This window comes from Megalobrama amblycephala, linkage group LG3 (genome assembly GCF_018812025.1).
Source record: "Megalobrama amblycephala isolate DHTTF-2021 linkage group LG3, ASM1881202v1, whole genome shotgun sequence".
NCBI classification, from domain to species: Eukaryota; Metazoa; Chordata; class Actinopteri; order Cypriniformes; family Xenocyprididae; genus Megalobrama; species Megalobrama amblycephala.
In genome coordinates, this window is record NC_063046.1 from 13,941,681 (window position 1) to 13,969,256 (window position 27,576).

General features: G+C 35.2%; 2 protein-coding genes across 3 annotated transcripts; both read left to right on the forward strand.

Annotated features, from left to right (window-relative positions):
* The first annotated feature begins 408 nt into the window (after positions 1–408).
* si:ch211-196f2.6 (immunoglobulin domain-containing protein) lies at positions 409–12,376 on the forward strand. 2 transcript variants are annotated; one of them, XM_048184075.1, is made up of 7 exons: positions 409–4,789; positions 8,265–8,515; positions 10,013–10,378; positions 10,460–10,592; positions 10,734–10,782; positions 11,386–11,536; positions 12,028–12,376. In XM_048184075.1, the coding sequence occupies exons 2-7, from the start codon at positions 8,464–8,466 to the stop codon at positions 12,054–12,056; spliced, it is 780 nt and encodes a 259-aa protein (XP_048040032.1). In that variant the 5' UTR covers positions 409–4,789; positions 8,265–8,463; the 3' UTR covers positions 12,057–12,376. The 2 variants fall into 2 exon arrangements, with proteins under 2 accessions (XP_048040032.1, XP_048040031.1); XM_048184074.1 differs by lacking the exons at positions 409–4,789; positions 12,028–12,376 and having other exon boundaries at positions 5,985–8,515; positions 11,386–11,818.
* Positions 12,377–13,691: 1,315 nt separating this feature from the next.
* On the forward strand, positions 13,692–24,185 carry nat16l (N-acetyltransferase 16, like). The gene is made up of 4 exons (XM_048184073.1): positions 13,692–13,915; positions 14,484–14,719; positions 19,382–19,606; positions 23,459–24,185. Exons 2-4 carry the CDS (start codon positions 14,531–14,533, stop codon positions 24,026–24,028), a joined length of 984 nt encoding a protein of 327 aa, XP_048040030.1. The 5' UTR covers positions 13,692–13,915; positions 14,484–14,530; the 3' UTR covers positions 24,029–24,185.
* Positions 24,186–27,576: the final 3,391 nt, after the last annotated feature.

A 27,576-nucleotide genomic window follows, 5' to 3' on the forward strand; every position in this document is an offset into this window, starting at 1 on the left:
TGCAGTATCAGAATGAACAAAATGTATCTAAATAGCATAGTTTAGATGTTATTCGCTAAGTGATGTTTTGAATTGATGTATTAGAATAAGTGTTTTATTTTCCAAATTGTTAATCAAAACTTAGTGTTAGAGATATTTGTGTGTGTGTTTACCTAACTGTATATTGTGCTTTTTAGCAATAAACAAACAAACAAACAAAAAGAAAACAAAAAAAAAGGAAAAAAAAAAGAAAAAAATCCCTAAAACAACCCTTAAACAAACAAGGCATAGAATGAATTCAAAACTGATAAGAAAAGAAAAAGAAAACACAGAAAGTGAACGTTGTTGCCAGTGTTAAATGGCAGTTATCTGAAAAAGAGAGAGCCATACATTAGGGTTTTTTATATATGCATAACCATGTGTATTAACAGAAGCTCAGCAGATGCTTTCAATGTGACCTACAGTACAACAACAGTACACAAATCACATTACAGAGAAATACCAGGACAAGCAGCTGACAATACACAATGCTTGCCAAGCTAGGCCTTAGTCACCAAGAAGAAACTCCTTACAACTGCAGGTATAATAAAACTTTGCTTACTAATTACTTTAACTCGTAGCCAGGATGCTTGGTAAGAAGCAAACTAATTAAGTTTGTTAAGCATGTCTAATTTCTTTCGACAAGGATCATGCTGATGGTTGTTGTTTTTTTATATTTGATGAGCTGTTATGTTATTGATTGACCCAATAGTCAACAATGTGCAATGTTGCACAGTGACAGTATATTACCCATCCCAAAATCTACTGCTGTGTCTTTAGGTCCACTATTATCCATGAAAACGACTGCATTATTATATTATAGAGAACACATGCACTGCCAGCACATAATGTGAAACATTTGGGCTTGGTAAGCAACAAACATGCATCAACAGTAAAGAGGCCTATAGAATGGTATAGCATAAGATAAGCGTAACAAAAGCAGTGCTACGACAGTCGAGCAAGGATATATATACACACATATATCAGGCAATGACAAATGGAGAACGTGAGAAGCTTCTTTGCTGAACTATGCTGACACGAGGAGCAGCTGTCACTATAGCCTCACATTATTGACCTCTGTTTTACTGCTCCGCAAGTACAATAGTGTCTTACGGATGAGCATTTCTTTATAAACACACTTAGGAAAATGCGAATGTCTCAAATGTTTGGTAAAAATGGTGGCAGACAGAATATGAGAGGTGGACAGCTGCTAAAGATGAGTTTGAAGAATTAAACCCATGCCACCTGTTCTTGGATTACAATGAACATTTCAGAAATTCATTGCACTCCAATTCAGATAAGTAAATCAGAGGCTAGATTAAATAAAATGAGTCTAGAGTTTGACATCACAACTCAATCAATTAATTCCTGATATTTTTGGGCTTACCCTACTTGGTTGCTTTTGGAAGAGTGACATATTTAAGAAGCAAGTAAATAAACAATAAGTAGCATTATTTAATCTAATGTCCGACGTTGGCAATTTTATGATGACGAGAGAGGAGAAAATATATTTGACTTGCTTTCTGAATTAAGTGTGCCATCCTAAAAAATTCATGGTGAGAGTTGGGATTACAGTGCTGGAAAGGCTTTGGGCCAAAAATGACACTAAAATGAACAAAATGTCCCCAAAATTCAAAATAAAGGACAATTAAGCTCTATTGCGACTGTCACGATTAAATTGAAATGTGAAATGTGAAATGAAAAGGCATTACATTTACAGTAGATTTGCTCATGTTGCATCTGATTTTTTTTATGCACGGTGTCCAGCGTTGAGCATAATAACAAATCACACGTTTCAGTTTTTGTGTCATGTACATGAGCAGCATGTGTAAATAAACATAAATGCCATGTCAGATGCAGTTTTTGTTCTACCTTAGTAGTGTAAAGATAGCTTTTGTGGCAACAATTTACAATAAGGTTACATTTGTTAACACAATAGCATTTATTAATCTTAGTTAATGTTAATTTCAACATTTACTAATACATCATTAAAATCAAAGTTTCTTTTGGTTAACATTAGTTAATGCACCTTGAATGAACACAAACAAACAATGAACAGCTGGATTTTTATTAACTAACATTAACAAAGATTGTAATAAATGCTCATTGATAGGTAATGTTAGTTAATAAATTTACTAATGTTAACAAATGAGACCTTAAAGTGTTACCGTCTTTTGCTGATGTTGAAAAAAAAAAGAGATTAGTAACAGTCTATGGTATTGTGATTGATTAATTGAAGTAACTTGTTAAATTTAAGTTTTTGACATAAAAAACAACACAGATATATTTAATGAAGTAATTATAAAAATTGCCCCAAGGGTAAACAAAAAGAAAAAATGACCCTGTAAATCAGTTTCTCCTTAAAGGAAAAGTTCATTTCTGACCCTGTTGGAATGATACTGAATGTTTGCTCCAAAACATTAATAAGGTGTTTAAAACAAAATAAAATCATCATATTTAATGATATTATGTTGTTGTAAAAATTATGTGATATGAGATGTACTGCATGTACTAAAAATATTATACCATTCTTGTCCCCATAAAAAAAAAAAAAGAAGAAGAAAAAAGAGAGCGTGAGAGAGAGAGACCAGGTCCTTTGTGAGTTATATAATGGCAATGGCCTAGACAGCGTCAGAGTGGAATTTACCCAAACTCTATTTCTTGCTATGCAGAGCTACGGAGGGGGATGGGAGAGCACTGTGTTGCAGTGTAATAAAATGCAGTGAGGTCAGCCTATATATTAAAGTGGGGGTGGGTTCAGGGTATGAAACCCCATAGGGATACTGAAAGTAAGACTAGGGTTAAAGGAAAGGGGTTGGGGAGGTTGGGGGGCACAAGCTGGCTTCATCTTTCTCCTCAGCACACAAACCAAACACATGCTATTGTATTCCAAGAGACAGAATATAGATAAGCAGGGTGATGGATATGGAGGTACTTAGATTCATTATGTAACACGTCCCCTGTGGATGGTTATAAACAAAGAAACACACACACACACACACATACACACATATATATATATATATTGTGCATTGCATAAATTATATTTACAGCAATATATCCACAATAAATCGTGTTAGCACACAGTCATGCCCACACACAGACCATTGAAACCTCTGTATGTACACCTGTCCATCTGACAGATGGGAATGGGGGAGGGGTGGAGAGAGAGAGAATGAGGATGACGGTATAGGAGAGAAAATGGGTCAGAGGAAGAAGCAGAGGATACAGAAAAAGGACGCACACGTGTACTAAAAACTGAAAGGAAAATAATCAAACAGACAGAATTTAAGAACAAAGCCACAGGGGGACATTGCCTATATTGATTCTAGATGTTATTTTAAGCTCATACACTACAAGATCTTGATCAAATGAATCACACTATGAATCATTGTGAATATCCATGACAACAGTATCAGAGTGCTAAAAACATCCATGTGAATGTGTCTGTGTAAATGTGTGTAATTCAGCCTTGCCTCTAGAAATCTGTTTTCTTGGTTTAATCTCAACTCTAATCAGAGCAAGGTCAGTCTGGGGCAGGGTTTGTGTGTGTTTGTGGTTAGAAATAAATTCTCCAAGAAAGTAGATCTTATAGAAAATTGCGTTCCAAAGATATTTTCCGAAAGCTCTGAATAGGCAGATGTTAATGGCTCGTAAATAACTCAAAAGGATTTATTGTGGGTCGGAGCAGGGCAGAGGTTTGCGTGTGTGTATGTATGTGTAAGAAAGCAGAAGAGAGAGACAGCAACAGAGCACATGGTGTGGACTGAGTGTAAATTAGGACCAAGGCCATTTATATGAGGAAGGGGAAGGTGGTTGTAAAAAGAGGACACAGCGTGACCTATACACACTCACAAAAAGACTTGCTAAGAGAACTGCTTTTCTTGCAGGAAATTCTGCATGGTCTAAACTTTGTATGAACTCCATTTGCGAATGTTCAACTTTCGAATAAACTGGGAAAATATAGATGTGTATAGCTGATCCAAATAGAGCAAGAACACAAGACCTTTTAACCCTTTCACACATAGAGGTCTCTACAGTGGACAGCTATTCAAAAAACTATACTTTTACAAACCTCCCAGTTTGTCTAGGGGTAGGAGGATGTAACAATTATTGTACATAAAATAAAAATAATAAAAGAAACAAAAGTGACTGATGGTCACTTTGATTCCCTGATCCAGAAAAGCAACAAACACCAAATTAAGCAAAATAAACTTTATTTAATAAGTTCAAAGATAACAACAAAAAGAAAAAATAAAGAAAGAAAGGGGGCAAATGTTCAGGAGAGAGCCAGACCAACATAAACAAAACTCTCTAACTGACAAGGGTAGCATTAAATACAAAAGAAAAACAAACCACTCTGTTATAATGTTTGGGATCTGCAACATGCACTCAGCTGATGAGCATCAGTTGGAACTCAATTAACGACCTGCAAACGAGACAGACAGGAGAGAGAGAGAGAGAGAAGGAGAGAGAGTGGAGAGCACGTACACAGCACATGACATGCTCAACAAATACAATCACTCTCCCCAAATCACACATATATTACAAATACGTCCATTGGATGTAATAATGGGTTTTGATTGCAGGTGCACATTAACCACTACAGTGGACACTAGTGCATCATCCTATACACTGCCACCAAGTGGCAAGCCGTTGTATGTGGAATCTTTTTCTTCTTCTCCAAACCAAGATGGCTGACAGTGAGTCAGAAATGCCAAGTTGCTCCGGATTATCATTCCATTCTTTCTATCCTAGGAGAGGTTTGCAGGTAAAAGAAAATTTGGAACATCAAGTAACATCTAAGGAGTCATATCATTCTTACATTTTCCAAGAATTGATTTCAGATTGGAAGGAAATTCTGATTAATCATCTGTCCACTAAACTGGACATCATGCTTTACTAGCCATATTTCAGCTACAATTCATACTATTACTGTGACTGTAGAAAATACTTCATCTGAAAGTAACTGTTTTTGGTTGTAAATAAATGTATTTGTGTTATTAGAATGTAATTTGCAGTTCAAAAAAGTAATCTGATTAAAGGTGCCATCGAATTGAAAATTGAATTTACCTTGGCATAGTTGAATAACAAGAGTTCAGTAGCCTACATGGAAATGACATACAGTGAGTCTCAAACATCATTGTTTCCTCCTTCTTATATAAATCTCATTTGTTTAAAAGACCTCCGAAGAACAGGCGAATCTCAACATAACACCGACTGTTACGTAACGGGGTGTATGCCCCCAATATTTGCATATGGCAGCCCATGTTCCCAACATTATGAAAGGCATTACACAAGGGCAGGACGTCTGGATGTGCACAGCTGAATCATCAGACTAGGTAAGCAAGCAAGGACAATAGCGAAAAATGGCAGATGGAGCAATAATAACTGACATGATCCATGATATCATGATATTTTTAGTGATATTTGTAAATTGTCTTTCTAAATGTTTCATTAGCATGTTGCTAATGTACTGTTAAATGTGGTTAAAGTTACCATCGTTTCTTACTGTATTCACGGAGACAAGAGCCGTCGCTATTTTCATTTTTAAACACTTGCAGTCAGTATAATGCATAAACACAACTTCATTCTTTATAAATCTCTCCAACAGTGTAGCATTAGCCGTTAGCCACAGAGCACTATCAAACTCATTCAGAATCAAATGTAAACATCCAAATAAATACCATACTTACGCGATTAGACATGCTCCATGACGAACACTTTGTAAAGATCCATTTTGAGGGTTATATTAGTTATATTAGCTGTGTAAACTTTGTTTATGCAACGATAGAGTCGAGAGCTCTGGGGTGAGCGCGAGCAATTAAAGGGCCAGCAGCATAAATCGGTGCATAGTTAGTGATGCCCCAAAATAGGCAGTTAAAAAAATTATTTAAAAAAAATCTATGGGGTATTTTGAGCTGAAACTTCACAGACACATTCAGGGGACACCTTAGACTTATATTACATCTTGTAAAAAAACGTTTGATGGCACCTTTAAGTAATGCATGTTATTTGTAATGCATTGCTTTACTCGTTACATCAAAAAAGTAATCCGATAAAGTAATGCATATACTCGTACATGTTACCCCCAACACTGCTCATTTCATGTGAGATTGAAAACACCCACATGCTAGTTTTTCCACTGTCTGATAACATCAATGATCAATGTAGGTTTCAGTCTGAGGTTTTCTCAGAGAGGAGAGCTATGGTAGAAATGTGTCCATTTTTAACATTTTCAATATTATCAGCTATACTGATACTGATAACTGATCGACATACTCTGGCAGACTGGAGGGAGCGTGAGCGTTTTTTACATAGTCTGGGTTTCCACAGGGTTGTATTTTCAGCAGATCTCTTGATGGAATCATATGCTCATGTTCTGATATCAAAGACATGAATGTGAAGTTCTCCGTCTGCTGGTTGAACAGGAACAAACTCTATTTTATTTGCAATAACTGAAGCTGTATTATATTTTTTGTATATTTTACACATGATTTTCACATGATTTGGTTTGTTAAATACACATAATATTGCTGTGTTATTACTGTATGTTTAATACAGTATCTCTTCAGTTAAAACCAAAAACACATCATGTCCACTCAAGTGGACATCTGAAAATCTCTTTAGAAAAAAGTTAAGATCTTATTTTTCATGCCGAGCAATAAAAACACATAAGGAAATCCTGACTTAGGTTGTCATAATTCATACATGAAAGAATTAAATGGCTTCTAAAATGCAATAGTCTTCATCTGAATAATATTTATAATAATAATAACAATTGAAGATGTCATATTTAACAGATAGGCAACATGCAATATTTTACAGTGCTTTAGCATTACTGAATAAATATTTTTAATTAGTTACAACAAACTATTATTAAAAGGAAATGAAATCATTGACTTGTCATGCCCGTGGTTGCAGGTCTGTAAGAAACGGATCTAATTGCAGCAGCAATGACTTTTTTTTAAACAAAACAAAACACTCAGAGGAAAAACACGAACAGAAAAACCAGAACTGAAAGAAACACAGAGCTTTGAAATCATTGATGTTTCTGACGTCACCAACTACCTTGTAACCAATCACGTCAATGTGTGATCATCAACGAGTGGATCTCTGAGCTGGTGTGCAAAAGTGGAGGCGGGGCTAATTTGCATTTTGAAGGAAAAAAATGTTTGAATATGTCATTTTGGTTATCAAAGATGAGTTTTAAGGGATACAATTGTTGACTACAGTGGTACTTTAAATACAAACTCATCAACAAGATTAGCGACAGGTGCAACTGATACTCCATCTCTATGAAATGCCATAGAAACTAACTGAAACTCAGGAGACCAAACTAAACACGTGCAAAACCCACCTCATCAGAGAGTCTGTTTTTTTAGTTTAAAAGTGAATCATTGTAATAATGGACAATTAAAGGGATGGCTCCTTAAACGATTCTGTCATCATTTACTCAACCTCAAGTTGTTCCAAACCCGTATGAATTTCTTTCTTCTGCTGAACACAAAAGAAGATATTTTGAAGAATATGGGAAACCAAACAGTTGATGGAAGTCAATTGGAGCTCATCAACTATTTGGTTGGAACAACATGTAAATGATGATCAAATTTTCATTTTTGGATCAACTATCCCTATAATGATTTTACTGATAATATAAAGTGACATTAAGAGTCAAAATGAACATCTTTATGGTTTGGTGTCAGTGCACTACTTACAGTCTTACAGATGGGGCTGTGGGGGAGCAGAAGACAAAAAGTGGTTGGCAAACACTGCTCTAGAATGTCAGCAGAGTCCTAGCTTGACATTTGTGTGTGTGTGTGTGTGTGTGTATGGTCATCTCAATTTTCACCTTGTAGTAAAATTCTTTAACCTCCTGGCTGGGCAATATATCATGTACAATTCAAGTATTGCATCAATGTGAATTAAAGCTGCCGTGGTGACGCATTTGCTATTAACATATTTGATTTGTTTCCATTATTTTCACCTTCCCTTGCAGTTTCCATTAAATGATTCCATTTCCTCTAGATTTTTTCTTTCTTTCATTTTCTAGTGCATTTTTTTTAATGTGGTGAGCATGACTTTACTTACAGTTTTTGCATTTTTTTTTTTTTTTTCATTTCAAGTAATATACTACAAGCCTTATATGTTTAAACTTGTGACAATTTCATTCGAGTGCCATTTCTAGGTAGAAAGACATGCTTGGTGGAAACTCCCACGTTCACTAAGCATCATTTCCTTCTTAGAGACATCAAAGATCTGACTGAGTTGGCAATACAAGAAAAACAGAAAGAAAGAAGAAAAAAGCTCATTCAAAATGGTTGATGGTAAGACTTACAGGTATAGCGGTCCAGTGTGAAGTCAGTATAACAACACGATAAAAAAAAACAGACAAAGCAGGAAACAGGCAGAAGAGAAAGTCAGTGTTGGTTTAGCTCGTCAACCATGAGCAGCAACTTTCTTTGTGCTCTTTTCATACTTGCCTTCCTGGAATCAGGTAAGTGCATATTGTGTGAAATAACTAAAAAAAAATGCTTTTTTGTTTGTTTGTTTTATTCAGATTTGTACATTTCAAAAGTAAATGGATCATCAAAAAGCCTCTGGTTATTAGTTTTAGCAAAGGATGCTAAAAAATTTGCTTATTTATTTAAGATGGTTAAAGTAATGGAATAACAAATATGATTGTATGGCGAATTAAGCTTTCATTCAGATTTTGATAACATTAGCACTGTCAAAAGCATAGATCAACACCTTCACAGCACTTTCACTGACAGCATCTTATAATCACTCAATTATCATATTACTTTTCAGTCATGTTATACCTTTTAACGAATGGGTTGTATTTGTATTTCAATTTCATTCTGTGATTTACTTTTAGAATTCACTTTTTAGAATTTTCATTGATTTATTTATTCTGATTGGATTTTGCATGTATTATTATTATTATTTTTTTTTTATCCAATATTATTAAATGTAATAGAGCGAGTTAAATTTTACTTCTAAACACAAATTGTATTGTGGTTTCAACATGCGTCATAAGCTGTTCCGTCTAAAACGTTTAGGGCAGTATATAAATTGCGGTAGGCTTATATAAACCACTTCTGAGGCTAAATATAAAACAAATGGCTCCATTGTGGCTTCATAGGTTTGAAGAAGACAAAGCATTATTCTTATTAATAAATAAGTTCACAGCCATAAAGATTGACTGGAGAGGAAGATTTTTGTCAGTAACAACTAGACCTGTCATTATCAGGAATTTTGTACTGATGATTAACTGTCATACAGATAATTGCAACACTTTACAGTAAGGTTTCATTAGTTAACATCAGTTAACTACATTAGTTAACATGAACTAAGAATGAACAATACTTTTAGTTAATATCAATTTCAACTTTTACTAATACATTATGGAAATCAAATGTTGTATTTGTTAAAATTAGTTCATGCACTGTGAACTAACATGAACAAACAATGAACAGCTTATGAGACCTTATAGTAAATTGTTACCTGGATGTGTATATAATAATAAAAAAAAATTAAATAAATCATATAGGCCCATATGATTTACTTTAATTTTGTGAAAATTAATATCTATATAAGCATTTATGTAATTATTTGTAGTATAATGCAGTCTGATTAAACACATTTTTTATATGACGGAAGACCTTTGACTTTGTGTGCATTATAATGGTAATTATGATTCTTTTGCATCACCACATTTAAAGGCATTTCTTTAAGCGCATAAATTTCCTTTATTTAGATGGCAAAATGTAACTGAAATTTAAACTGCACAATTATTGTGGTTATCTCAAATAATTGTGATTAGACTGAATAACCCCAACGATTAATCAATAATCGGCTATTTTTTCCTCAATTAAACCTACTGAATGTAAGCATTTTTTAACCTAAGCATTCATTATTTAATATTTTTCGATTTATGTCTCAGTGATCCTTGTAATCGCTCTACATGTTTTTCATTTGTGTTTTTTAACAGGCAAATCAAACAGTGATATATCTATCAATCACAGCCGAGATAGAGATGGCCAGAACATTACCTGTGTCCTCTTAGGGGATGAAAATATGACACAAATCAACTGGGAGATGCTAAGAGGCACGAATCGCACCAAACTGGGGATGTATCATCCATATTTTGGAACTCACATAAATGATGAATATAAGACTAAAGTGAAGATACAGAACAAAACATCTCCACGTCCATCATCATCCCTTCTCATTAAAGTAGCATCAAATGAGAGCGTGCATATCTGTTGTGCGTTCATAACATTTCCTTCGGGTAAACTGGAGCAGTGTACTGATATCAGTAAGAAAGATGACAGTGTCAATGCATCTACAATAAAAGGTAATGCTTGCACATGTTGTCCTACACATACTCTGCCATAACTTTGAGACTCTTTATTTTATTATGATATTTTCATCATAGATTTTAGTCACATGAAACAAGAAGCAAAGCTGGGACTACTTGGACGTTTGGGTGCAATGATCATTGGAACGATTCTTTCCCTCTTCATCCTAACCATCCTGTTCTACTTATGCAAAATTAACAACTGCAGAAGGTAGAGATCACATCTTACAGACATTTACACAACAACAGTAAAGACTAAGCTCATACATTAAAGACCAAAACAGCAAAAAGCTGCATATGAAAAAATTCAAAACAAGCTGAGAGTAATTTCATGGGAAATTTGACTTTGCAGGAGGAAGTCTTTTGAAATACGAACATACCAGACAGACTCGCCAGCTGAGGTAAGAATTTAAAGCTACAAAGAAGTAACTGAAATAAATAATATATAAAAAAATGAATAAATTATTAGAGATAAAGTTTCTGTCATTAAGAAGATGAGTGAGGTTAATAATTAACTATTCTTCTAAATGGTAATTCTATACATGCAAACATTAAAGGACTTATTCAGTACCATTCTATAATTATAACAGCTAAATGTGACAAAAAGCATGTCAACAGCAGTCACAGCTGAAATGCTCACAGTGCAATCTGGAATTTGCAGTGTAAAAGTGTGAAAAGTGAAGTGTACTGAATTTATCTGTGCCATTTCCTTTCAATCTCAAACGCACTTTATCATAGTAAGTGATTACATTAAAGGTAGCAGTTTCCTGTTATTTTCTCAAGAACGTGCATGGTTGCGGTTTAAGTTTGAGCGCTGTTCTACATGACCAATTCTAACGACCCTTGTTTGCGGCAACATTTTTCTTTATATATTGTTTTACCTTATTTTAATGACAATAATAAAAGCGTCCTAAAACTAATGCAAATATATACTTTCTTTTTTATTATTTTATTGACATTATATATATATATATTCATCCTAAAATGTAAATCTCTTACTTTAGACAAATACAGAAGAAACACACGATGCACCAACTTCTCAAAGTTCTCCAAATGGCTTTGACCCGTCAAAACTTTATGCCAAGATCAAAAATGACCTTTTCTATGGCCGGCTGTGGAAGTCTTACCAAGGCCAACCTAAAGCATGGACTCAAGGTACAATGACTGATCAAGGACATGTTTATCACCTGTTAGGACAGAGTCCCTTACCAAGGAGAAATGTAGAGGGCAGCCCCTTGAGGCCAAATACAACTGAATGATTACATTTCAGCAGCTCATATTATCCAGAGCAATTTAGAGGAATCTAATCATATTTGTGTAAAGTAAAATAGTATAAAGCTAATTGCAATATATTATGTAAAGAAAAATGATTAAATTAATTAATGATTAAGATGCATGTTTTTATCATTGAATAAACTTGTGAATCTTTTATGACAGTCCTTACCACAAGTCTCAAATCATTTTTAATAATTTCTCTGCTGCAGGCTAGTTTTATTAACTGTCAATATATATATATATATATATATATATATATATATATATATATATATATATATATATATATGCACACAGTGCACAGCATAAATGAGTACACCCCCTCTGAACAAATACATAAAAGATGTATTTTATTCAACTCGTCTCTACAGAATCCCCCACAGGTGCTCAAGAGCGTTAAGATTGGGTGAAATACATGTCCACAGAAGGTTTTTCACCTTGGGAGAATGCATATCGTCATTGTCATGTTGAGAAAATGCCCAACAACGCAGGAAATGAGGAAAGGGTAACATCTTCTGTTTCAAGTTTTTGTATTACATCACACAGTGGTGTGGGAATTCATGACAGCATTGATAAAGCACAACTCCCTCACACCTTCAGCACTCATACATCCCTATATAAGAGCTTTACTACCACTGAACTTTACTGTGGGAACTTTACTGTGTACTCCTCCTCCTGTGTACTCCTGCAACACCATAACATTTTGGATGATTATTTCAGGGGCCTTGTCACAAGTCCATTGTTTTTTTTTAATTTCTGTGTTACTTTTGCTATGTTTTCACACTTAAAACAATGATTTGGTAATCCTCTTGTAGCACTGTCCTCTTTTGTGCAATTAAGAAACAAGTTTCCTGACGATTCTTTTTCAAGTGGTTCAATTGTTGTCTGAGAATGATTCAGTGGGCTATATAACACTTTTAATTGTTAAAGAAATCACTTCTCTTTAAATGTTTTGGTTCAACATACTTACCTGTGTTGATCAAAAATTTAATTTTACACCAGAAAAAAATATTTATTTAGTAACTTTCAGGAGGGCGTACTCATTTTTGCAACACATCATTTTATCACTTTGATAAGAAAATTTTGTTTTCCTGAATAATTTTGACATGCTTTTTTGGTAATTGGTCAAGCAGACGTGTCTGAATCCAATTTTGTTGCTATTGACTTTAGACCAGGTTTTTGTTGGTCAGTGGCGCAGTCATTTTTAGTTGCCTCAAAATAGCAACACGCCTCGTTTTCAGACTATCCTTTTTTCTTTCTGTATATTCCCACTATTCATGATCAGTGAATGTGATAGCCTATATATTGCATGGGACATGGAAATGTTATGCACTTCTGTTATCTAGTTCTTGTTCTGGTTTTATACTTCCTGCCTGTGGTTGTAAGTTTCCGTAATTACATCCTCTGAACATAAAACACTGACTTTTAAAAATATATATATATTATTAAATGCTTGAAGAAAAAAAAAACAACATTAACAAAAATTGTAATCATTGTCATACCTTAACAATACAACAATAATTCAGGGTCCTTCAGTCTTTCAGTAAGTGACAAGTCCTTAAACAAAGCCACTGTTCTTATTGCTTTTGAGTTTTTAGAAGTCAGTATAATTAAAAAACATTTTCATTTCAAAGGTGAATCTTAAAAGAGGTTTGCATTTAGAAAAAAAATACATTTAATGTGATATTTGTGATAAGTGATAGGAAAATTACATTTCTATATGTAATTTCTGTATGTAACAAATCTCACACCAAAATGTCACTGTGTTAGAGTAATTCCAAAATAAATGTAAAGTAGCTTTCAAGTTTCTCTAAACAAAAAGAACAGTTGGTATTAATATCATTCTTAATTCTTTTTTTTTTTCTCTTCATTGAGGCCTATTAGACAAAAAAAAAACCCTGCAATGTCGCCTTCTACCCGCTTGGTGGGGCTACGATACTGTTTTTGAGAAGGAAATGGCTTCAGATTGTATCTTTTAAAGACGCTAGTGTTTATTATTTAACTGTTTTTTAAATGTACTCGAAACGTCTCAAAGAAGATCTCTGTGCCCACGGTATCGAATGTTGGATAATTATTGATCCGATTAAAGATGCCAACCTTATTAACAAAACAAAAGAAAGCGGTTCAGGCTGTGTAAAGGTTAGGCATTTTAAACAAAAGCCTGCAAGAATAAAGTCCATGATCGTCCGAGGAGGGACTTGTCCAGATTGTCTCCTGGAACACAACGTCAAAATCACATGATTATCGACACGTCACGCGGTAAGTCCAGACTGAGACAGACACATTTTCTATCAAACACCACATTACCGAAGAAATCTTCTGCACGGCTTTTAGTGTATATCGCTGGTAAACTTATATATCAGTAACGCTTTGCTTATATTGTGTTTTTGAAAGTAGGTTACTTGCATTTTTAGCTGTGCAAATAGTTAGTGCTTAATGTGATCACATGATCATAGCAAGTCCACTTTCTTTTTATTACCATAGACCAGAGGTGCCCAATCCTGGTCCTGAAGATCTACAGTACCTGCAGAGTTCAGCTCCCATCCTGATCAAACACACTTTGCAGGAAGGTAGATCTCCAGGAGCAGGATTGGGCACCTCTGCCCTAGACAGTAATCCAGAATTATATCTTTTTTTTTTTCTTTTTTTTTTTGTTGTTGCTTATTTATAATGCTATGCATCTAATGTTATATAATGTTATTGCATCTGCTTGCAATAGGCCTATTTAACAATTACATTCAACTAAAATAAGGTATTTTAATTTTTGATATATTTTAGATTTTTAATGTTGTTGTTTAAATCTGTTTTTATTTGTTTCTGAGACCAGACTAGACAAAAAAAAGTTACAGTCAACAGTTAACCTGTGCAGTAACGATGAATTCACACTGTGTGGGTGAAAGTGATGGACTGACCTTCTGTCTGGCAAGACCAGAGGATTACGATGACGTGATGGCCATATCAGAAGACATATATGGTGGCAATGACTACCTTCCACATCGCTATCACTCCTGGATGACTGAGCCAGGAAGAGTGGTTATTATAGCGCGAAGAGATGGGAAGCTGGTAAGCGATACATGAGTAAAAAGTTTTGATAGACCTCATGTGTTTTCTGATATTACAGTAGCTCTGACAGAAGCCATGAGGATATATTCAATACCATTGTTAAATTGTAGTCTAATATTTCATTAAAGCATAGACACACACCTATATAAGCTTATTATTAGGGGTGTAACGATACGCTCAGGTCACGATACGGTAAGTATCTCGATACAGAGTTCACGATACGATACGTATCACGATATTTTGAACAAAATGAAACTGAAATTCAAACAAGATTTATTAAAAAAACATGAACAAATTTCAATAATTTTCCTTGTTGTACATACAAGATCACATTTCAATAAAATAAATAAATATAACATTTTAATAAAAACCTTCTGTATTCAAATTAACAGTTGAATAGGGCTGTCTGTCACTGAAAAAAAATGTTAAATTTAACATGAACTTAGAATTATGAATAGGGGCCGTTCACATATCGCGTCTAAAAACGCGTGGAAGGCGCGGCCGCACCGCTTCTCCTTCTTTCCAAAGCGCTTGCGCTCCTGTGGCGTCGGTCGTTGCTATGCAACCATGAACTGAGCTCTCCAAGAGGATCAGGATGTTTCTGCAAAGGATAAATGATTTCTAGCCCTTGCATTAGTTTTACTACGAGATATATTGATGGAGATAAGATATAAAAACCACCATGAACAGCTATGATAAGCTATGATCAGCTGTTCGGCTGAGCTTTTGATGTTTTGTTACGGAAAGGCCATAGCTGATCGGTTGATTCTTGTCACACGACCTGCGGAGCGCTTGCGGCATTCTGAGAAGTTGAGAATTGCATGCGCGTCGCGACCGCGTTGATCCCATTATGAGCGCGCCTGCCGCCCGGCTACATTTGAAAATAATAACTGACTTGCACGCGGAAAAGACGCAATATGTGAACGGCCCCTAACTTAAAGCAAAGCATCGCAAGCGTCTTTTGCTTTTCTGTGTTCCTGTGCACTGCGGTGAAAGAAAGCCACGACTTTTCTCACGCGACCATGCAAGAGACTGACATGAGAAACGTTTAAACCTGCTTGCAAGATTCAATGTGTGCCCGAAACACTTACTGAACTAGAGAGCTGATTGAGACACGCCATCTACGATAAATCGTTACACCCCTAATACTTATAGTAATTTAAAAATGTGGTAGCATTGGATCTGGACAGGAAGGATAACTCTGGGAGTTGGAAGGGGTGTGTCGCGATTCTGCCTTCTCACATCGCGATACAGGTTCGTGGACCTGCGTATCGCGATTTCGGTTTCATATCGCATATCGTTACAGCCCTACTTATTATATATTATAAAACTAGGATTTCCAATAAATTTACAGTGTTATTTGGTCATCTAAACTTGAATGATACAGAGACATGGAATATTAACATTTAACATCTGCGTGTTTGTTAAAACATGAACCATTAAAATCACTAACTGTTACGATAGGAAAAAGTTAATGGTTATAATATGCTCTGATGTGTCTATTGAGAAATACAATGCTTGTAGTTCTCATGAAAGACAACATTTTAACTTGTGGCTGAAATTAACCACATCAGTGCCTGTGCTCTCTGCTGTGCACATATTTGATTGACTCATGACCCATATATTTGTACTCTGGATATGACATATGACTGGACAGCTTTGCTCTTCATATATTCTAGTCTAGGGCAGTCAAATAAGGCTAATGACAACACTGTAATTGTTACTATCAGAGGTGGACAAACAACTATATTACTTGGGTGAAAGCACAGATACTGCTGGTCAAAACATTGCCCCATTACAAGTTGTAAACTTTTAAAAGTACTTGAGTATCAAAAGTAAATTTCCTTTTTTTTATATCAATGCATTGTTTTATTATTGCATTGTTGTATGTATGCATACAATACCTTATGCCTCTGAAGCAAATACTGAATACACTGACTAGCTTGTAGTATCTGTGGAATAAAGAGCTTTTAGAATTTTACAAAACCTAGAGAAATTAAAAAACTGAATTGACAGCCATAATCATCTTCATTTTTTTTAACACTCCTACCCACCCCCGCAATAAATTAGATTCTCCCACAATTCTGAACACCAACTAAACAAAATAACATGTAATTCACCAGAGGTTCTGACAAAATGCTGCAGTCTATTTAAAAATGTTTAATTGTTTTGAATTAATTATTTTAAAAATCATTTTGAATGATTCAATGACTCACTCATAAATACTTGTTTCATTATTGGATGAGTCAGCATTTTTGAACGAATCTCTTGAATGAATAATTCAATGACAAATACATTTTTTAACAGTCACTTGTAATCAGTACAATTATTATTTCAAGTGTCATTGTGAAATTTCTGTCATTTATTACTCACCCTCATGTCGTTCCACACCTGTAAGACCTTCGTTCATCTTCGGAACTCAAATTAAGATATTTTGATGAAATCCGTGAGGTTTTTAATCCTCCATTGAAAGCTACGAAATTACCGATATTCAAGGTCCAGAAAAGTAGTAAAAACATTGTTAAAATAGTCAACGTGACTACAGTGGTTCAACCTTAATGTTATGAAGCTTCTGTGTTTACATCACATACATGCGTTGTGCTGCTCACGTGACCGGACAGACGAATTTGTTGAATTAAGTCGTTATTTTTGTTCTGTTTTTGCACACAAAAAGCATTCTTGTTGGTTCATAACATTAAGTTTGAACCACTGTAATCACATTGACTATTTTAGTGATGTTTTTACTACTTTGCTGGACCTTGAATGACAGTAATTTCATTGCTTTTAATGGAGGATTAAAAAAAAAAAAACCTCTTGGATTTCATCAAAATATCTTAATTTGTGTTCTGAAGATGAATGAAGGTCTTACGGGTTTGGAACGACATGAGGGTGAGTGATTAATGACAGAAATTTCATTTTTGGGTGAACTAACCCTTTAACTTTCAAATGGTGTTTGCCCTATTTTGATTGTAGACATCAGTGTTTATATCCCAGTACTTCTGTGATCATTTTAATAATTGTTATAATTTTAATAAAAATACCTATATGACCAACTGCACTAATGCAGATTTAAATGTTCCGGTATGAGACAGGCGAATCATTATCATTTAGGAAAGAGATCGTGTGGGTGTTTGGGCTTTTTATGATTAATTGTGCAGCTCTACACATATAAAAGTTAAAAGGTATTAAAGGTGGTACAGAGGATGTTTTCGTCTACTGAGTTTTTGAAATGAGCGTTTGAAATGATGCACATTTTACGACTAGCTAAAACATTCTGACTATGCTCAACATACAGCGATAGTTTCCTGCTCCTGAAGCAGATTTATATACTTTCACATGGAATTTGAACACCGACTGTAATCGCAGACTGAAAGCAACTGACTGGACGCGTTTGAGCGCGATCAGTCATAAGTATCAATTTACATTCATAATCGGCCTTACAATCGTTAAGCCGCGCACACACTTAGTGGATTCATTATGTCGGACTCACCTCATAATCTGCAGTTGTTACTCCTGTCTCCTGACAAAAACATTGCATGCGGCGCATGTAGTGTTTAAAGTTACTAGAGCGCGCAGCCGCGCGTCTCTCACAAGGAACGTCATGGCAGTGATTGACAAGCCAGAGGGCCAATCCGCGCACGTCTCTCACAATGGCAGTGATTGACAAGCCAGAGGGCCAATCCGCGCACGTCTCTCACAATGGCAGTGATTGACAAGCCAGAGGGCCAATCGTTTACGCGATGATCGCGTAAACGATTGGCTGATGTTTTTAAGGCCCTACCTCGTGCACAGATGATGTATATTAATAATATTCCTTTCAGTGCACCTAATAAATAGTCTTTTATCACTTAGTAAAGACAGTTTCAAGTAATATTGCAAAAATGTATAAAACAAAACATCCTCTTTACCACCTTTAACTCATTTAACTCTATTTAATTGACTTCTTCGATTTTTGCCATCAATTTATCATCAGTGTTCACGACACGTGACCTTACAAGAGTGATTATTGATAGTCTGTCTGTCACCTGCAAAAAACAATCATGTAAGAAAAAAAAACATATAAGACAATGTTCATGTCTTACAATTTCTCCTCTTATTATTTCCACAACACCAATGCCCTCCACCTTACCCTTTCTATTCTTTTTTTCTTTTCTTTTTTAAAGTTGTATAACAATGTTTGTTACTTTTAAAGATAGCTTTTATAGTTGACAAATTACAAATTTTGCAAATGTTTTCCCCCCCTGATATATTAAAATTTGTATTGGCTGTGTGAACTGTTGTGAACACATTTGAAAATTTTGTACACAATGTTTTGAGAAAATTATGCATATGATTTATAATTTGTATGAAATAAATGAAAACTGACAATTACAAATTGTTCAGATCACCATGTTTTGAATGCAGTGATCTGAGTTTGGAGAAAGGTGTCAAATTGATTCAGAAAAATTGTAACTATCAACAAAAGCAGACCAATTTTAGCACAAATAGTTTTATTGTTTACTGCACTTTGTAATTCATTTTATTATTTATTTTAACAACTAATTAATCGGAAATCTCATTCACATGAAATATGTACCTACTTAAGAGAGTATGCGATTTCAGACGCAGCTCAGGTATTTTAACCTTTTTTAATATAAAATAATTATTCCTGTGTGACTTTAGGTGGCGCTGGAGTCAGGTCTGGTGGTTGATGGAGGTGAAACTGTGATAGTTGAGGGCTTAAGAGTGTGTCCGAATGAAAGGGGCCGTGGTCTGGCTGGAGTGATACAGACATTTGTTGATGGCTACATAAAGAAGGTCTACCCCAATGTGAAGACCAAGCGCCTCACCAGAGGAGATGACCCAGGGCCTGAAAAACTGCGCAAGTTCACACTGCTAGCCAGACGGGTAAGTTAAATTGATATTTGAAAAGTGAAACATATTCCAAGTCAAGTCACCTTTATTGTTCAATATAAGCACTTTATACAAAACAGATTGTTTTAAAGCAACTTTACAGCGATACACCGAAAAATGATTCAGTAATGCAAACAAAATTCAATTCTGCTGGAAAGTAGCTCTAAAAAGACAATAGTGTTATTATTTAGCTGAAATCAGTTCAGTGTTGATTCAGTTCGGTTCAGTAACTGTAAAGCTCACATGGAATGAGTTCAATTCAGCTATAAAGAAGCTCTGAAGAAAACAGTGATGTCATCATCCAGCTCAGTTCTTGCTAACTTTATTTAATGTATTATGAACAAAGATTAATTAATAATGGACAATAGTATATTTTAAGGCTGGTAAGCGATTCAAATTTTATTCTATTTATTTACATGAAGCTTCATCTGAATTGGTAATTAGATATACTTGTAGACCAAAACAGTTTGTTACTAACATTCTTCAAAATATCTTTTTATGTTCCACAAAAGAAAGAAAGTCATGCAGGTTTGAAACAATGTGAGGGTAAAGAAATGTAAATAGAATTAAAATTTTTGGGCAAACTATCCCAAAAATATGAAATAATTTTCATTAAAGTGCCCCTATTATGCTATTTTAAAGGTTCCTAATTTTGTTTAGGAGGTCTTCTACAACAGGTTTATGTGCATCCAAGATCAAAAAACACTTTCATTTTCTCATGATTTACATTGCACATTACCACATTTTTCACTGATTCTCAAACAACTCGTCCGATGCTTCAGTCTCTCTAAACCCCTCCTTTCCGTGAGCATCCTCTGCTCTGATTGGCCAGATGGCACATTCTGTTGTGATTGGTCTACCACTTATAGCACCCGACGACAACAAAACGCTATTACCATAAGAGAACTTCAGTTCTGGTCCAGAGGCTTCCGGAGCTTAGTAATTGTATCCCCTGTAAAGACTAATTGTATACCCTGTAAACGATGGCGTCGATTTTATATCAGTCCGAGCGCGAGTCCGATGATGAAACATTGGAAGAACTAGTTATTCAACGCGGATATTTCTCAGTGATACGTAACTCAGTTTGATGTACAATATGAGATGTTGCAACTCTACTTCCTCTACATCAGCATTAACAAGTGTATGTCCCATCAACAATCTGATGTGTATACATTCGGGACAAAAACATCTCTCGTGTGACATTGCACTCATTACTCGTGTGATATTGCTTAACTATATCATATAATATAAATACCTCAACTCAAAGTTTATTTATAGAGCACTTTTAAAAACAAGTGTTTACCATAGTGCTGTATAGACATAATCAGAATAAAACCGTAAACACTTTCAACAAAACATAAAACAAGAACATCGTAAAAACAGCTCTCATACTAAGTTAATAATGAGTTACTGAGTTATGCCAAAGAGTAAAAATGAGTTTTAAGCCTAGATTTAAAAGCAGAAAGTGTTTGGGCCTGCATAACATATAGAGGCAAATTATTCCAAAGTTTTGGGGCTGCAAATGCAAAAGCATGGTCACCCCTGTTCTTCAGCCTTGCTTGAGGGACGACTAAAAGTAAATGCTCAGTGGACCCAAGTGCTCTTGATGGACCCTGTATTAAATCAGAAAGCTATCTTGGTGCTAGTCCATTTAATGATTTAAATATTAAAACTAAAATCTTAAAATCAATTCTAAAATAAACAGAAAGCCAGTGAAGTGAGCCCAATATTGGTGTAATACAGTATGTTCCCTTTTGAGCATTCCTGTTAACAGATGAGCAGCAGCATTCTGTTCCATCTGCAATCGTGTTAGGTAGCCTTGGCTAATACCTACATAAAGGCCATTACAGTAGTCAAGGTGGGTCGAGATAACAGTTTCAAAATCATTAACCCTCTGGGGTCTGAGGATTTTTGGGGCCCTGGGGCAGTTTTGACATGCCCTGATATTTGCTTTTTTTAGTTGCTTATAAACATAATAATGGCAAAAGTCATTACACTGTATTCAGCACGAACCAGGCTACCATAATATGTGAGCAACATGTATGTACACGTTTGTATTTTTGAGAGAATGTTTATGCATGGTTATTGAAAAAACAAAAAATTTAAGTCACTGAAATAAGGCCACAAAATAAATACTAAATATGTGTCCACAAGACTTCTGGGTACTGAATGTAGAAGCCTAGAATTTTTTGCTTTGTGATGTGAAAATCATCCCGCCTACTCATTCACATAAAACAATATATTGATTTAAATTTTGTAAGACACTTTTTATTTAAAAAGACAATATGCATGGAGACATGAATACTCATGTGAGTGAGAACTAAAGAATGTGAGGACAAAGTAGTTTATTTTGTAGTTTATTTAAAATATAGTTAACAATATAAATGAGTCAAAGGCACATTTTGAGTACAGTTTTACCTGGAAATAAGTCCCGTTCAAAGATATAAGTGAACATCACTTACCTGGCATTCCAAGATGTTTAGTGTTTCTGTGCACTGGAGAGAGAAAAAGATCCAGTCAGTGATCTCACCATCAAATATCAAATTCATGCAGTCTAATGTGTTCCAATATCTGGTCACTGTGATTTTCAAATCTGAAATATTACAATTTAAAATAATGGTTTTCTATTGTGATATACTTTAAAATATAATTTATTTCTGTGACGCAAATCTGAATTTTCATCATTCATTGTGAGGAAAAAAAAAGCTTCACTGATGTGGCACTAGGCTATTTCAGAGTAAACACTTCATAATCTGCCCAAAACAAAGAAACTTTTTCCCTATGTAGTACTCCCCACTGGCTAGTCCATAGGGTAGGATGTGATTTCCGTAGTGTTCCTTTCTCACTGAGTTAACAACATTGACAAGCAGGTGTACGCAGCTGTGAACTCTAGGATTAGCCTTACTGCCAAAAATTTTTTTTAAGAAGAGACCCTACAGCTGTAGTGACCTCTTGGAAAGGTGAGTAGCTTCCTTGAAAAGGAGACCTGAGGACTTTTTACCCTGGGCATTACGAGTGAGCATTGCTGTACTTGTTGTTGTACTCTCAGAGGTGACTGAGGCTCCCAAGGATGACCCCCAACCTGTTGGTTCGACACAACCGAGACGTTTTCCCAGAACATACAATGTCACTGAACGGTGATGTCACAACTATAAGAGCATTATTCATATGTTTTTGCACGGCCCTAACTACATGTGTATATATAGCTTTGTTGAGACCATATTATTCAGTTGATCAGTGATATTCTCGCTCACCTTTGACGTTGTTGCCTCTTCCATTACATCAATTTCTGATTCTGAGTGACCCTATGTTTATGTCTCCCCCTATCCTGATTAGTATTATCAGTTTCAACTTCGGAATCTCTTTTTATCAGAAACCGCATGGATATGGAAAATGAAAATATGCTTGACTGTCTTTTTGGCATTTTAGGCAATATTAACTTGTTTATTAGAATAATTCATCAGGTAGCCTATACTGTATACACTCTTTCCAACGCTATACCCTAAACTTTACGCTTTACTGCACGCAAAACAATAAGCTTTAAGCACCAACTAATGAGAGTGATTATGAATTTAAGAAAGCTGATTGGTCAAAAATATATGCTTGGGGCCAATAGCAAAACATAATCTTAACATAAACATAGACTTAAATATTAATTTTAAAATGCTTGATAATCAAAATACTGTGTAATCTGCATTTCTTATGTCTTTTTATATTGTTGTTGTTCTTAGATGAATTATGCACTCTACTAAAGTTCTTCTTTCTTCTTGACTCTCTCTCACTACCTTTTTGATCCTTACCACAGCAACATTTATCTCTGTTTTTTCTTTCTGTCTTTTAAACCAGGCTGTTCTGTCTCTGTTGGGGAATTCTGAGGGTTTTAATAGCTTTGTCTCAGGTCTGAAGGAAAAACTGCTTGCGTCAGATGGGTCCAATAGCAGCCGCCCTTTAGTGTCTGTAAAGGACTTGGATGCTCTTAAGGCCCTTCTTTTGGATTCAGACCTGTCTTTCAGACTTCAGCTTCCAGGGGGTGCTATAATCCAGGACTGGGAGCCCTTGAAACTCATGGAGAGTAACCTTCACATCTTGGCAAAGCAAAACCTGACATGGTTTGTAGATGGTTCTTGTGGGAAACCCCTGTTCATGAGCCTCCACACACCTCCCTATCCTATTCCATTTAATGGAGGGTCTCTACGTTTTAATATCGACCTGTACGGGACAGACACTTCTTTAGCAAAGAAGGCATTAACAGCTCACCTGGACAGTGTGAAAAGTGAGATTCAAGGAATAGTTCTGGTTCATATATATATGCATCAGGCTTTATGGGAAGATTTAAAGCAGTTTTGTGTGGGCCATGAAACGGTGAAGCAGTTTCGGGATTACTGGGAGCAGCTGTTATTGGAAAGAGAGTTATAATGATAACTAAAGAGAAAAGAGAAATTTTCCTGAGAAATCTTCCCAAGAAAGACTTGTTTAATATTTTGGTGATTGATTTTAGCTTGACTAACTGATTTAACATGTTAATGTATAACAAAATTGTAGCACTTTTGTAATTTGTGTCTGAGTGGAACAAGGCAAAAAAACTGTGAACTCATTACTCTAAAATGTGCTGATGTCAGAAACATGAGGCATGTATTTGTTCCTGCATGTCTCATGAGTACAGAATGATTTATGAATTGAATGTTTAAAAGAAAAGTACTTCATACTTCACACGCATGTGCTTACAATAAAAAAAAATAAAAAATCAATACTGTATAAACAACTTCAAAATTAAACTTTTTCAAAATAAATACAACAAAATTGAAAGTCACAGTGTCTTTTACAGTATGTATGATATAAAGCTGTTAGGCAACTGATATCGGCAGTGACAAGAAAAAAGGATGTTAACACTGGAAAATCAGCCTCTTTTTCCACTAGGGTGTTTTGTAATTGCCTTTCATGATGGAAAAGCACACGAGGAGTCCTTGGAGAAAATATGTGACGTCTGAGAAACAGGCAACAGTGTAATGGATGTGCTGAGAATCTATCCATCAGCAAATTATTCTCCTCCTCTGACCATCTATGTTGTTCCCCTCTCTCTCTCTTTCTCCATCACATTCTTTCCTGTTATTTTTTTCCTTCGTAATACTCTCTCTTTACTTTGCAACCATGATTTATGTCTTTCCGTCACGCTCACCCCTTCCATTGTTCTCACTATTCCACCTCTGTCCTTTGGTTTCTCCTCCTCTATTAGTTTCACGTCACTCTTGCTCTGCTGAAGCACTTGGCTTGTCATTACACTCATTTAGTTCCAGTTCTGTCTCTCAAGTAATGTCCATCTGTTCCTCGTACCAGACCTTATTACAGAGCATCTCATGACAGAGCAGATCACCTTCCCCCTCCCTCTTTTCACAAGCACACATGAAGTCACCCATCCAGACACACGATTACAGTCATCAACTTCATTAAATAGACTGATGGAAAAAGTGGAGACATTTTGTGCGCTCATGAAATATTACATTTGAGGTGTACACTGTATTTCATGCATGCTGTTATAAAAAGCTTATATGACATTTATTTAACCAGATTTCTAACTTGTCACATTCATTCTGACATGCATTACATTTGATCATGGACCATGAGAGACTGAATTATTAACATATGAGAAAGGCTTAACAACTGCATCACTGATTAACTTAACAAATTATCAGTCACAAACTGGATGGTATTCAGTAGATCACAGAGGAGAAAACATTTCAAGTATGTTAGTGAAAAGAGCAGAAGATAATGAAAACTGCACACCAAATTAGTCACTTTATTGTCATGAGTTACTATTATGTTTTCTTACTATGAGTTTAAAGCACATTTATACAGCTAAACGTTTGGGTAACAGCTTTGAAAATGATTTATTTGTACAAAACTATTGAATGTCAACACTATTCAGTACTTTTACAATTAATTAACATTATCTAAATTTATTTTATGATGTAATGTTTCATTTTTTATTTTATATTTATTTTATATAATATATATTTTGATTTATTTTTATTGTCTTCAAAACTCATATAAAAATTATTTATTTAAAATTATGTAAAAACATAAGCTATTAGCAATAACCAGAAGTGTGTGACAACTTCTCATTTGAACTTAATCCTCAGATGAGAAATACATTTAGGGCCAGTTTTACAGACACAGAATAAACCAAGGCCAGGACTAAGAGGGGACCTCTGTAACTGACATTGAACTTTAATCTTGGATTTGACATATGTAACGTTGGTTTTGGGTTTTGTTTCATGTTCATGTTTCATGTCACATAATCTATGTCTGAGAAACAGTCCTTTGTGTGTCTTTTACTATCAGGCACAGAGCAGACAGGCTCAAAAAAGGCCTCTTTTGTAAAGCTTTTATGAATGAATTTAAGTACACAAAGCATCCAACATGCTGAGGAAAACTTGCATTATCCCGTGGACCCAATATATAAGAATATGTGATGCAAAATGAAAGATTTCCTCTGTATTGTGCAGCATGCAGCAGAAAATGCTGCATTAACCTCTACTAAAAAATGACTATACATGAAATGAAAGAGGTAAATACAAATAAATTAGTTAATATTTTTTTATAAAATGAAATATTATTTTGCACGTACATTAAACAACTTTAAATTAATTCGACTCAAGGTCAGTCATAGTTACTGACCTTGAGTTAAATATAAGATCATTGTTTGCTTTATGACCATCACTCTGGAGAATCTGCAAGGCCTCCACAGTAATTCTCTATTCTTTCTCTCCTTCAGCAGCACAAGTACAAATCAAAAATAAATTTGAATTGTCAGTTGCAGGGTAATGTTTAATAATGATGGAAGGACAATAATCTGTATACATGTTATACAGTGGATCACAATAATAATTTTGTTAGTCTAAATAGCATTTTGTGGGTCATATATGACTTTGGGGGAATTTCATTCATACACTAGACCTTTAATTCTCCTCCCAGTGTCTATCTGTCTTTGTACATGAATGAGAGTTATTTTTCCAGCAATGCAGACAAAGCATCCATAAAAATAAGACTGGAATTGATGCCTCAAATTTCTACAGTAGAAAAAACTGCAGTTCCATTTTTCACCAAAAGCAGGCAGCACTGAGCTGCCTCTCATGTCCTTATTGAAATACAGCTCTGTTAGTCAGAGCCATTACCGCAGAAGTGATAATGTGGCTGTTTTGGCGACCGGGAAAAGCAGGGGTGGGGTGTAAGGACACAGTTCTCCGAAATGTTTTTGCTGGTGACGATTTGAGTAACAGTAACTAGTTGTCAAACTTTTTAAGATCTGTCCAAGAAATGCAGTGCTTAAAACCTCTGGAAGTACAGAGGGCGAAATGCAGCTCTCCCTTGATTTGAGTTACAGGATTTGGCTGCTAGAATGACTCAATGCTTTATGTCATTTCTTGCTCTCATTTTCTCTTTTCTCATTTTCCTAATTTGCTTTCTTTCACTTCCTGGCACTTGTATGGATTTGACCTAGCCACATGACGCATCTCAGAAATGGAAGAGAAAAGAGAGAGAGCTGGTTGCTGCTGGAGCAGATAATTATTATCATGATGATGATGATAAGCCACTCTCTGTGTTAAATTTGGACTTCATCGAGCTTCCGCTGTAGATTATCCCAATTTTACCACCCTGGGGGCCGCTATCAGTCTGCAAAGTACTAGTTGTCATGGGCTAAAGACTTACTAAAGAAGCGATTACCTGAAAACGAGGTACTTCTCTAACATTTTTTTTAATTACACATTCAGATATGTTTGGTGTGTCTTTGGCCTTGTAGTGATTGTACTACAGCAAAGACATTTTTAAAATACTGTGAAATGAAGGGTGACAGAGGTCATTTAAAGGTCCCGTTCTTCGTGATCCCATGTTTCAAACTTTAGTTAGTGTGTAATGTTGTTGTTAGAGTATAAATAAAATCTGTAAAATTTTAAAGCTCAAAGTTC

Bases quoted from the DNA above. Each gene is read 5' to 3' on its own strand.
- si:ch211-196f2.6 (XM_048184074.1), top strand. From the start codon at position 8,464: ATGAGCAGCAACTTTCTTTGTGCTCTTTTCATACTTGCCTTCCTGGAA. The intron at 10,593-10,733 runs GTAGAGATCACA...TTGACTTTGCAG, and splicing joins AAAATTAACAACTGCAGAAG to GAGGAAGTCTTTTGAAATAC. The intron at 10,783-11,385 runs GTAAGAATTTAA...CTCTTACTTTAG, and splicing joins AGACAGACTCGCCAGCTGAG to ACAAATACAGAAGAAACACA.
- nat16l (XM_048184073.1), top strand. From the start codon at position 14,531: ATGAATTCACACTGTGTGGGTGAAAGTGATGGACTGACCTTCTGTCTG. The intron at 14,720-19,381 runs GTAAGCGATACA...GTGTGACTTTAG, and splicing joins CGCGAAGAGATGGGAAGCTG to GTGGCGCTGGAGTCAGGTCT. The intron at 19,607-23,458 runs GTAAGTTAAATT...CTTTTAAACCAG, and splicing joins TCACACTGCTAGCCAGACGG to GCTGTTCTGTCTCTGTTGGG.